At 42.9% G+C, this 13,439-nt stretch overlaps 1 protein-coding gene across 6 annotated transcripts in view; it reads left to right on the top strand.

Annotated features, from left to right (window-relative positions):
- Positions 1-13,439, top strand: part of ANKRD27 (ankyrin repeat domain 27) — a 595,879-nt gene that overhangs the window by 215,458 nt on the left and 366,982 nt on the right. For all 6 annotated transcript variants that reach the window (XM_085639132.1, XM_085639135.1, XM_085639137.1 and 3 more), the window contains one exon: positions 7,887-7,965. In XM_085639132.1, coding sequence (XP_085495258.1) covers positions 7,887-7,965 — 79 coding nt within the window. The remainder of the gene's footprint in view (positions 1-7,886; positions 7,966-13,439) is intronic.

The raw sequence follows: 13,439 nt of genomic DNA on the forward strand, positions 1-13,439 counted from the left end.
TCAGAAATGGACACTTAGTGCATTTTCTGGACCGGCAATGTTATTCAATGGGGGAAAAATATGTATTCCATTCGGGCACTTCTCAGCGACTTACGGGTGTGTTCTTCTAGACTTAAGGTGAGTATGGGGCAAGGTCCAAGGCCACTCCAAAGGACACTTCGGAAGGCTTTGGGGCGTCCAGGTGCAGAGTTGTCGCGGCGTTTAGTGTCCCATTCACTTCAATGGGAAAACGGTCCAGTTACAGGGGACAAGTGCGGGGGAACCCAAAAGGGGGCTCGATCCTTGAGATCCTTGGGCATGCAGGGTCACCTTTGGTCCACTTTTCCTCGGGCTGTGGGGCTTGAGTACAGTGGTGTCTTGGGGTCTGGTTCTGGTGCAGGGGTTTCTCTCTGTTGGAGGGGCCTGCAGAAAGAGGCTGCAGGTGGTGACTGGAAGTCCAGTTTTGGCAAACCCAAGCGGGTGCTTAGCTCTTGTTGGTCTGCGGGACCACGTAGGCACCATTACCTCACTTGGACTCGGGCTCTGGAGCACGGGTGCATAGGTGCTTTGAGGTGTTGGGTGTCAGCGGTCGCAGACTCACTTCTTTGTATTTGTTTGCTGTAGTAGGGGCAAACAGGACAGGTGGGCCACTCACGAAGTGGGTCTCACTGTCCCTGAAGTCCCTCGACCTGCAGATTTGTCTTCCTCAGTGCCGGTCTGGGCACAACAAGCCTTGGCTGCTGTTAGGGGTCAAGTACCCCAGGGATTGGTACTGTGCAGCTCTGTTCGGTCCTGGCACCCCCACACTTGGAGGGAGGATGATTCTGACCTGTAGGAGCACTGCTACCTCTTCCTGGATGGCTGCTGCATTGGTAGACTCCGCAGGCAGCAGGTCAGTGTACCGGGTCTTGCTTCTTTGATGCCTGTGGCTGCAGGGGATTATCTCCTCTACTCCAAGAGAGTTCCTTTGGCAATTTGCAAAGCTCTGGCAGCCCTCCGGGTTTCTTGAGGTCTGCACAGCAGCAGGGCGAATCAGTTGCTCCACGAATATCAGGTGCAGCAGAAAGGCCGGCGAGGTTGGCGCCAAGTCAATCGTGCTTCTCGGTTTCTTGTGTCAGTAGTCTTCTTCCACTTTTTGTGTCCAATGAAATCTGAAGATCTGGTATCAGGAGGTCCTCTAAATACTCAATTTAGGGGTTTTAAGGGGAGTGAGGGGTAGCAGGCATTGGGCTTTACCCCTAGGGTCGCTACGTCCCCTGGCATAACCCAGTCCCAGAATCCCTAAGTTTGGCATCATCAAGATCTGGGTTCTCCAAAGTCTATCCTTGAGGGCTGGATCCATGCCAGATGTTTAGCATATCCACGTTTAGATAAATGTAGTTATCTTAAAAATCTGGCATGGATCTGGTCCTCTACGACCAGCTTTGGCAAACCCTGATCAAGATGGGAAACTCCGAAAAATCGTTCCCACTTCAGGTAGCTCACCTTAGGGATGGTACTAGCCTGCCTGAATAGCTAATTTTCGCCACCTGTCCAGGTGCCAAAAAGCTCTGAACGAAGGGGGCCGACTTCCTCTCCTGTGAGGGAAGCCAGACTCGCATTTCAAAGGTGGTGGCTTCTTTGAAGCTCTCCTGCCTCAGAATGCTAATCAGCAGGTCATCCTTTGGGAGGTGGTGTAAACAACCTCTTTCCGAGCAGGCTTTGTTTCTGACCTCCTGAGAGCAAAGGCCCTCACACTTGGGGGGGGCGATCAGAAACTTGTCTCTGGCGGCAGACAGTCAAGAGCCAGTCAGTCAACACACCAGAGGCTGGTAGGTTTTCTGGGGTCACCTATAAGGTGCCCTCTATGTGCATGTATTAATACATCAGACACTGCATCAGTGTGAGTTCATTAATACGAGATGTTTGATGCCAAACATCCCTATTTTCAGTGAAGCCATGGGGTAGCTGGGGAACTCGTTTTCACCAGTGTCCAGCACATGCTTTTAAAAGGGCTTCCCTGATCACTTGCATTATCTAGTAATGGAATAGACATCACAAGGGCACATCTGCTCATGCAGATATGTCTTCACATAAAATATAATGCACCCTGACTTAATTATGTTAAATGCAGTGAGTTTGGCATCACACACAGGAGTGTCATGTTGTTTTTTCAATCCTGGTTTGCACCATGTCATGCAACCTGCAATGGCAGTCTGTGTGGAATATTTTTATGGGTCCCTTAGGGTGGCATAAGATATACTGCAGCCCTTAGCTTTAGTACCCCTGCCCTAGGGACCTGGAGTACCATTTACTAGGGATTTACAGTGGTGCTAAAGTCCTTAGCCAATTGTAGCACAATTAGACTTCTCCTTGTTTTAGGGACGGAGAAGTAGCACTGAGGTCTGGTTAGTAGGCCCCAGTGTACTGTCAGAGTCGAAAATATGCTTCTAGTAGCTAAAAAGGAGGCAAAAAGTGGGGGTGTAACTGCAAAAAAAGCCCAGCTCCCTACACCCCTCTCCCCAGTTTAGCATCGCTGAAATAAGTATCATGTATGCCTATCATGTAAATCCCTTAACCACCCCCACACTACTAGAGAGATTGTTGCTGGCTTATCACTTCTTTCCAAGTATTTGTAAGGAACATAACACCCCCCCTCCCCTCGCCCCCAGGTAAACCTAAACGTCTCACTCCATATTAAGCAAAGAATTCCAAAACTGTCAACCTACCAATGCATGTCGTGGGGGGAGGGAGGGGGGTATCCTCCAGATATATAGGAAATCACTCATCACTTTTTTTCAAACCTAGCCCATTATAATTCATGTTGTCAGTTTTTTCATTGTATATTCCCCTGTGACATTGTAAAACGGAAGACCAATCTTGTTGCCTCCAAGATGTTGCTGTTGGCAGCTTTGCGGCTCTCCAGCACTTCCTCAGAATCACAAGGTCACACTGTCTTGCCTTATCATGAAGCCGAACATTAGAAGTCTCAGAACCAGCAGGTTGGCATTCATCCTAGAACTAGATAGGTTAGGAAATCTCTACCAGATGGGAATAATTTCTTCCTGAGCACCATATTTGTTACAGCAATTAAGATTTGTGTAAGAATGCATGCGTTTGAGTTTCCGTGGTGTGAGCTACTAGCTGAACATTACTTTATAGTATACTTACCTATCCTAAAAGTTCATAATACCTATATTGCCTTTCCATCATTTTCATTTTCTTTACTAATCTATCTGCCCAGGACATTTTTCCATTTCCTCATGTAGTTTCCCCTCACTTCAGGCTTGATAACAATATCTTGTAGATGGACAATGTCATGCCATTAGATTACAGTCCAAAAGCCAGTAACTTTACAAAATCTGCCACAGTACTGTGCCAGTGTTTGCCTTATTTTGTGATTGTCTATAATGGAGTCTACAACTTTGCTGTACCCCAGATTGGATAATTGTGATCAAGTAATAAACTCTCTTGCTTCCATTGATCAAATGGGTCCGGGCCAAAAATGTGTGTGTTGGGTGGACTACTAATAGCTAAGGAATTTCCTATAAAGCACTTCAAATCAATGCTTGGTCCATGGGAACTAAGTTTATCGGATTCCTTTCAGATCTAGTATATCTTAATGCAAAGTTGGGTTACTGGATAGTACAATTGGGAGTTGAGTTCGCCTTAAGCCTGACTTGTGTCTTTCTAAAAGCCTAACCAAGAGATCACCTTGCCTTACAAGTTTGTCAAACAAAATTGCCTAGAAATGTGGTACTTGCACTTAACGATAGCCTTAAAGAAGTATATGGCCCCTAAATAACATGTTTATTTTAAAGTTGCTGAACCAAGAGAGATACAGTAGGCTTCTTATTAGGTGACTCTTTTTAGGCTTCATCTAGGGACATGGGTACTTGGCTTTGAAATGGTCAACATTAAGGCAGAGTGCTTCACTCCCAGGTAAGTAATTCCATCTGCTGCCCAGTGGAATGGCGGGGAAGTTGGGTGCTTCTGATTTTGTCAGATTTATTTAAAAGCCTAGCACCCTCTTGAATGTAACCAACTGAGCCAGTAGTTGCAGGGCTGAATGCAGTTGTCAACTTGAGAACACTTATATGGTCATCATCAAAAGCTTCTTTATGTGCCTCCTCCAAAGTGCAGACATGGATCTTCTGTCATCTGCTGGGCAAGCAGCCAAGAATCAATGTGAAGAGTAGGGACGACAGCAAGCAATCTCGTATAGTGCCCCTTCAAAGGATAACCTTCTCAGTGAAGGACCCATTGAGGCTTATTCTAGTCACAGATTTGATGTAGCTATAAAAGCCAGTTTCTGTGTGTCTGAAGAACCCCAGACAAGAGTAACATGCTAGGTCAAATGCCTTATCAGCTTCTGAAGAGAACAGTGGATTATTTTGTTCACAACTTCTTCCATCAAGGGAACCATTCTCATCTCATAAGTCTGAAAGCCCATGTCCAAGTTGAACTGATCATTAGCAGTGAGCAGATAGCAACAGTGAAAACATGTTTTAGATGAGCAAAAACTAGGTAGGAGAATTGTTGCGAAATGCATTCGTTTATATGCAGGGTGACCTAGTGGAGTGGGTTAATTGGCACATTTGGAAAATATGGGCTTTCAACATTTTCCTGAAAGAAATGAAGGTGGGCTGATTTATCAGATGTGTGGGATCGGGATTTCAATAGCTGGTCTCTACTCCTGAGAAGGATTGATTCAATATTAAGATTGTTTAAATCTAGGTGTCTTCTAGTAAAGTGAGTGTTACCTTCTCACATCTGTTTGGCTGTGAATGGAAAACAACCCTCAGGGGAGTGAGGGATGCGAAATGCTGGCCTAAATGTAATTTCCAAAGTCTAATCGGAAACTAATCATGGTGTGAGCATCTGTTTTAAATTGGCATGGAAAGAGAAGGTTCTTGAATTTTCTTATTTGAATGAAGATAGATATTGACTTATTTTGTTAAGTTTGTTTATATGTGAGGATAATGATAGGATATTTTCAAATGTTAAACCCAGTGGATTTACTCCTGATATCAGAGACTTTGAGAAATCCGCTAGTTTCAGCTCATTTAAATAATGCCAGATCGAATCTGTGTTCGATTTTGGGGGTGAGGAGATGACATTTATTTTTGTGGGTTTAACTTAAGGAGATGTTGTATATCCATTGCTGAATTTTTAGGAGGCCTGGTCACTGGAAGAGAATGCCCTAGGTGGACTATGTTGGATGATCTTGGGCATTTGTAAGCCAATCATTGCCAAATGGCCACTTAGGTTTTATACCAGGGTTGTCCTGGGCCTCCCATTGAAGTCTTAGATCATTTCAAGAGCCTATATACCAAGTTAAACCTGAGCATTATGCTTGACTGAAGCCCAGGATTCTTTAAGAGTTTTTACCTTAGTCATCCCCATTAAAAACTTGCCCTTTTGCTTGAGGGCATTGTTGCTTCCCTTGCCTAAGGTAAGCTCATGCATTATTACACCTGCTTTGCCTCAAGATGTCTTAAAGGGCTCCTTAATGGCTCCTTTCATCTTCTTTCCAAATATTGCCCAGTGCTTCATTCAGAGCCTTTGACCAGGACAGGGATTAGATGCCCACGGGCCCTTGAGCTGCTAGTCTGGGCTTTAACTGGAGTCACAGTGAAAGGTTAGATATAGGATTCTTCCTGATTTGCCCTTTTAGTACTTATGTAAACATTTAGAGCATTCTCCTGGTCCCTCCCCTTGGTGCCCTCTGGTGCTTCACACAGAAACACTCCTGCCTCTGGAATTGTGGATAACCCATTAATGATGCCACCAAAGGCAACATTTGCAATTACTCATGAGTTACTCTCATGGTCTGTAAACATTTTTTCAGCATAGAACTTAGATTCCCCAAGATGCCCATTAGGCTCTGTTCTAGCATCATCATTCGCATTCAATCAGTAATAAATGCTTGCTGCTATTCTCAGAGAGATGGCAGTGGTTTTGTTTGCCAATATGTGTTTTTTTACTGTTGCTTAGTTTTTCCTAGTTTCTTTGCAGGGTCTCCATCTGTTCCAAGTAGCACTTTGCCTCAGGTGTCGTTGACTTTACTTTGCAAGCCAGTTGGGTGCCTTTTTTCAGAGGGTCCTTGGTCACTCATCATCCATTTGGAGGATGCATGCCATCTCTGGCTTGTATCTAACCAGGTGTTTCATAGACGCAATGTTTGCTCATTTGATTCCTCAGGCTCCATTCCATTGGCCTTTACTGGAGCTTTCCTTCTATGGATTCTGACTGACCTTACATGGACTTGCTCCAAGCTCAGAATGTATGGGATCTAGCTTTGCGGAAGAGCTGCTGAGTTCTCTCAGTTGGAGTAGTCCTTAAACCCCCTACTGGGACTGTAGTTGCCTGCTAGTCCACTGGTGAAGAGTGTAATGAGCTTGGGTGGACTATGTAGAAAGCTCTAGCTCATGGACACTGTGAGCAGCTATCATTGGTGGGTAGTGTAAGGTGCAGACATTGATGAGCAGTGTGAGGAACGGTCATTGGCGAACAGAATAAGAAGCAAGCATTGAGGTCTGTGTAATAAGCTGGCACGCACAGTGATGATACTTGTATACGATTTGAGGACATGGCACTTGATGCAAATGTCAAAAACTGCTGAGCATTTGGAAGAGCTCACTCTGGGGCACAGTATAAGGATGTGGCAAGCAATGTAAGGCACAGGAACAGGGTGAGGCTTTGAAAATTGTAGTCTTGAGTGGGAAGAGCACATTGGTGGGGAATCTGACACACTAGCACTATTGGGAAGTGTGTGTGGGGAGGGCAGATAGGAACACAAGGAATCGTGTTATGGTAATTGAGGTTACTGGTGATCAGTTGTGCAAACCCACACCACTCAGACGTTTGAGCATCTGGCGCCGAGTGCAGTGTAAGAAACAATAGTGTAAGTGATGACACGGTTGGGCAGTATTAATAGCAAGTACAATATAGAATAGGTCTGGGAATTGAGAGAAGCTGGCATTTGTGGCTATTTTAGGGTTGGCACTGGTGACTAGTGTTAGAAATGAACCTTATAAGGCCATGGGGCTGGTGACCAGAGTGAGATGCTGGCACCAGTGAGCAGTGTCAAAAGCTAAATCTGGTACACAATGTGAGGACCTGCCTTTGTTGGACAGTGTGAAGAGGAGGTATTTGTTGGGAGTAAATAGATGGTGCTAGTGGTTCGTGCAAGGCATTTACCCTGCTATGAAGGACTTCAGGCTCCTTTGCTGTCAATCTGGCATCTCCCACAGGCATCAAATTCACCCCCAGTGTTCATATGAATGATGTGCATAGCAAAGGAAGTTTAAAGTGCGACTTGAAGTAGGACTTACTTAGATACTACTTGTTGGTTTTCCCAGCTCACCCACCTAGATGGCACCCTTCCACGTTGAGTGCTAAACCCTGCCAGCAATATATGCCATAACAGGAAAAGGAAGGAAGTGTGTAGCATGCACCATAGCCTATGCTGAAATGAAACCACCAAAGAGTGTTAGTAACTGGAATTTATACAAGAAATGTATTAGAGAGCTTAAATGGGAGAACATACCTGTGTAGAGGTAAATAATTTGTTATATCTATTCCCCATGGGCCCGTCCACAAAAAACAAAAGAGTAGACTGCACTCATTTTCGGTCCCCCAAACAAATCATAATCCTTAAACCCAAGAAACAGCCTTGTGAACCTAAATCGCCGAACACTATTTTATTATCACAAAATGCATGATACCGCAAGCATCCCAACAAAAATACAGGAATCTACAGGCTTTCTTCCTGTCTTCAAAAGAAAGATAGTGGAACATGAGACAGAGGAACAGAGCTACTTTTGTTCTTAGGATCTAGTGAATGCACAGAACTAAAATCAAATGTTTGAACTCTTGTTAACCTGCCCATTTTTCTCTGTAATCTTTCCATGCTGTCTTGACAGTGAACATGGAGGCAATGTGTGCGGATGATCTCCTCTCCGTCCTTTTGTATTTACTTGTGAAAACCGAGATTCCCAACTGGTACGTTGTCCTATTTTTTTCAGTACATAATTACTTACGGTGCTTTCTTTTGTAAGTGACATAAATGATGGCCATTGGATTGTGAATATGCCTCCAAGGTTTCTCTTGTGTGTGACAATTACACAAAACAAAGCTGTTTTCAGGCACCTGCATGTCTTTTATTAATGTTCTGTTATGAAATAATTCACTGACATTGTTTCAATGGGCCAGCCTTAAGCTAGGGAGCAGGACAAAAATCCAAAGAACCTGCAAATATCTCGAGCTAAGCCCAGTGCCATATTACTTCTGCATTTTTCTCTTGTCAGGAAAGAAGTAGCATAATTTTTATTAGTAGTTTTGTTTTTCATTTAGAGTGATAGTGCATCTTTTACTACATGCTAATGGTGAAATTATACCTTTTTATCAATTTTCTTTTCTTCTGCTGACCTTCATATTGACTACTTAAAATCCTAAGGTGTCTTGCCTCTAGTTAACTGCTAACATTTTTTTGAGCATAGGTGTGTTTTCTAACTTGCCATATTTTGATTAAAAGTTGAATTGCATAAATATATAATATACAAGGTTGTAAATTAATATATAAGAAAAAGAGGTAATATACAAACTGTTTCTAATCTATAACTTCAAAAATGTACACATTAAACTAATCTCCTGTCTAACAACAATAATAAAAATGCGCAGTGGAAAAATATTTATAAATTAGAAGGAAAATGAAGGGCAAGGTCCAAAAGGTACAAGATGTCCATAATCTGGTACATTCTAGGACAAATAAGACTACAAACTTCTGTTCTTGAAAGTTATAATAAAAGCCATAATCATTGCAGTTACTTGAAGTATATGACCATAAAATAGTCATACTTAGTAAATATAAATGATGTAAAACCAAATGCGCATTCCCACAGGTTTAACTAGTGGTTTGACCAGTTTTATCTACCTCCACATTGGAGAGAAGCATTAAGAGGGTAGCTCTTCTAGTAATAGAATTTTATTTGGAAGTCTGAATCTCATCAACCTTTTAATTTAAAAATGATTTATATTCCACCAGACATTAGAAGTTAACTTTCCCCCCCCCCCCCATTTTATGGTGATTTGGTGTAAAGCAGCAGCAGTGTATTAATAATTTTACCTTTATTAGCTAGAATTTCACTTTCTTTTTCAGGCTACCCAGAAGTGTATTATGTAAATGAATAAATTAAATTAGCATGCAGAATATCAATTCCACCCCATCCCCCATATAGAACAGCTTGTTGCCGTCTGCTTCTAAGCGGTTCTTTTGTATTCTTTTTCTTGGAATTTTGGAATCAACTTATAGTAGCCAGATTTCACATTGTCCTTGGAAGCTTCCAAGCACCTCATTAAATATGCAATTGTTTTTATTAACTTAGGTTTGCTCATTGGTCTATATGTGACAACTGCACATGTCTTTATCTGAAAATTCTGAGGCACGACATTATGTACAAGTATGACATTACCTCACTCCACTGTTCCTCAAAGACTCACAGATGTTATTTAGTTTACTGATAGGTAGAATTTTTGGTATAATTATTAAAAATTTTACAGTATCGTTGAGACAATAAAACGTATTCAAATTCAGCATATTGATTGAGGCATGGGACTGTCGCCCCACACAGTAGAAGGTATAAAACTGTTAATCATGACAAAACAATCTCAAACAATAAAACAAACAATACAAAAGATGAATTCCAAAATGGTAATGTTTGCCCTACACTACTCGAATTATAGCTCTGTTAATTCAAATGAACCCCACTTGTTCATATTAAACTAAAACAAATCCAATATTTAGAGATAACCGTCCAAGAATTTAGCAAATGCCCCTGTGTGATATACATGTTTGTCTCTTAGGGACTGCACATTCACTTCTAGCAAGTTTGCACCATAAAACCAATCCAACATTTTTTAAACATTAATTTTTTTCAGCCAGTAGTTTGGGGCAAAAATCAAAAATATGATCTAATGATTGTTTGGTATCGCCACAGTCTGCATACCTTCTTTCCTTGTACTTCTGGATGCAAAGACCCCCCAATATATGCAGGGGAAAATGGAAAAAAGTAGGTTGGGTAAATATAGGTTATCGTCTGATGCCGGCATGAATATAGGTAATAAGGTTTCCATCTTAATTCATGCCATTTTGCTTATAATCAAATGTGTGTGTTTTATGCATGTTTTTTATTTTTTTATTTACCATTGTTTGGTACAGTCTGAACCAAACATGAATTTTTCTAGGTTGCAAGTAGTGTAGATATTCATAATAAACACAAAAATTTAAAGGTTTTAGATTGTTCTTCAGAACCCCTGTTTAAGGTACCAAATGAGCTCCTGTCATTCCACAGGCACTTTATTCCAAGTATGTCTACCGGTGACTCCCAATTATCTAATCCAGGGTCCTCCAATTATCTAATCCAGGGCCTTTAATTATCATACAGAACCAATTTATTTCCAAATTAACCCTTCATTCAGTCTGGGTCTTCAGAATGCAGGTGGTAGCAGAATTTCACAAACCATGCTTTCATTCCAAGTGATAGGTAGAACTCTCTAAATTCTAGGCTGTTTGGTTATGAGCCATGCCTGGATGAATACAATAGAGAGCAGAGCAGATTATATTGTGCTAAATCAAGTTCTTTTTCTGCCAACCCGTTAGCTCCTCTAAGCCATAGGTTAATGATAGTGGGCATTTGTTTTTAATTACATGCTTTGTGGGATGTGTAGTCAGGCTGAAGAGATCCAAGTAGAAAGGACATTTACTAATTTAACTGACTTGTTCTTCAACATAGTAATATGTCCCCTAAAATCATTTTTCTTCCCAAACTGGCCCCCAAATGGCAGAGCTATAGGGCGGCCCTGACATCTAAATGCCACCTGCTATTTCTCTTTACTCATATAAAAAATTACAATACTGGTTTTGGACAATTAATAGATTTGTATATTTTACTAACGCCCCTATTGACCAATCTTAATATAGTCCAGCTCACTGGGCAACTTGACCATATCTGTGGTGCATAGGTTAAACAACAGGGAGGCAAGCACACAGCTGTCAGAGATCCCTAGACCTATGCAGCATGCAGAATACAATTAACTTCAATAATTGGCCCAAATGTTTGAATTGCACATAAGTGTGTGTGTGTGTGTGTGGCTTTTTAGATAGTACATTAACCAACATTCTCCTTCTTTATTTAACAATGATTTTTTGAAAGGCATTTCCTTGCTCTTTTTGAAACCACCCTGTTAGACCTGGTACCATTGGCGTGGCTCTCCCTTCCATTTTTTTGCTTTTGCCTCCTGTGTTTTTGCTATATGTTTTACTGGTTTAGATGCTTTGGACACTGTGCCACTGCTATACAGTGCAAGTGCTCCCTATGTTAAATTGATGTGGACTAGATGCCCCTCCCATGTGGAGCTAAAGATGACAATGTCGTCTAGGTAAGCAGACGAGTAGCTCTGGTGTTCACGGACCACGGTGTTCATTAACCGTTGAAAGGTGGTGGGCTCTCCGTTGGGAGGACAGTAAACTCAGAGTCTATCAGGGGTGATGAAGGCGGTTTTTCCCCTATCCTGTTCTCTAAGGGAGACCTGTCAGTATCCTTTTTTTAAATCAAGGGTTGTTATGTACTGGGCGTCCCCGAGTTTCTCTATTAACTCCTCTATCCGTGGTAGGTGGTATGAGTCAAATTTGGAGATGGTGTTGACGGCTCTAATATCGATGCAAAACCTGATTGAGCCGTCAGGTTTAGGTACCAGGACGATGGGGGAGGTCCATTCGCTCCTAGAGGGACGTATAACGCCCATCTCTAACATGGCTTGGACCTCATTTTGGACAGCTTGTCTCCTGGCAGCTGGAATACGGTATGGTCTTTGTTTAACGGTCTTGCCAGGGACTGTCTCGATGACGTGTTCAATCAGGGACATCCTCCCTGGTGTATCCGAAAAGATAGAGGAGAGCGGCTCAAGAGTTTTCCTCAGGGACTGTTGTTTTGCGGGGGACAGGGACTCATTCACTACCAGCTGGGGTATGGTACACGTGATTCCTACCCGTGTTGACATTCCCGTGTGGGCTGTTTTTGGGATGGGGCCTAACCACTTCTTTAAGATGTTGATGTGGTATGTCTGTACCTTGGAAGATTTGACCTGTACCTTATAGCTGGTTTTCCCTACCACCCCCACCACCTTATAGGGGCCCATCCACTCTGCTTTTAATTTAGTTGTGGAGGAAGGAAGTAAAACCAATACCCAGTCACCAAGGTTCAGGGTTCGCCACTTTTTTCCTTTGTCATAGTGATACTTCTGTTTTCTTTGTTGTTTTTCTAGGTTGGAATAAGCGAGATCCCGCAATTTTCCTATTCTGGACCTGAGACTATGGGTGTATTCAAGAAAACCACGGGTCTCACACTCCTCTTTTTTCACACGCCTCCTTGGTCATTTCAAGAAATGATCTGGGCTGTCTTCCATAAAGCAGTTCGAAGGAAGAGCAACCCAGACTGCTCTGTACTTGACTGCGGACGACATACAGGGCGAGAGGAAGAAGTAGATCCCAGTCCTTCCCCTCACTTTTGAGCATCTTCTTCAGGGTCAACTTCAAGGTCCCATTATATCTCTCTATGAGCCCGTCAGTTTGAGGATGATAGACAGACGTCCTGATATGTCCTATATTCAGGGTTCGGCATACCTCCCTCGGCCTCATCTGGCGAGAGACAAATGGGGTGCCTTGATCCGTCAGGATTTCTCTGGGAAAACCTACCCTGGTAAATAGCTCAATGCGCTTTTCTGTGATGTTTTTAGTTGGTGGTGCTCTCTTAAGGGGAAGGCTTCAGGGTAGTGGGTAGAATAATCCACCACTACCAGGGCGTAGAGGTGTCCTTTCCTTGTTTTCGGTAGTGGGCCGATTAGATCCATCCCGATTCTCTCGAACGGGTGTCCTATTATCGGGAGGGGCTGAAGGGGAACAGGAGGAGGTCGGTAGGGATTCCTCCTCTGACAGACCTCACATTCCTGGCAGTAGGTTTTTATGGACCTATATATCCCGGGCCAATAAAAATGTCTTAGAATACTCTGGGTTGTTTTCTCTGCCCCCAAGTGGCTGGCAGTAAGGTGTGAGTGGGCGAAGAAGAGTATTTGATCCCTAAAGGCTAGGGGTACCAGTAACTGAGGGGTACTATCTGGTTTCTCTTCTCGATACAAGAGGCCGTTCTTTATGTGGAACCGGGGATACTTCGGGGGTTTGGTAGGATGCAGGGTCTGGGCTATTTGCCAGGCGTTTTGCAGGGTAGGATCATTACTCTGAGAATATTTGAAGCTTTTATCTAGGGGCCAGGGGGTTGGGGTGACAAGGGCTTGGTATGGGGATTTTCTGACATTGTTCTCCTTTCTTCTTGTTTTGGGGGACTGTAGAGTGGTAACAAAGAGTTTGAAAAACCCGGGATTGTCTGTCCCTATTATGACGTCCTCTGGCAGGTCACTCAGTA

The sequence above is a fragment of the Triturus cristatus genome, chromosome 12 (genome assembly GCF_964204655.1).
Source record: "Triturus cristatus chromosome 12, aTriCri1.1, whole genome shotgun sequence".
Lineage (NCBI taxonomy): Eukaryota > Metazoa > Chordata > Amphibia > Caudata > Salamandridae > Triturus > Triturus cristatus.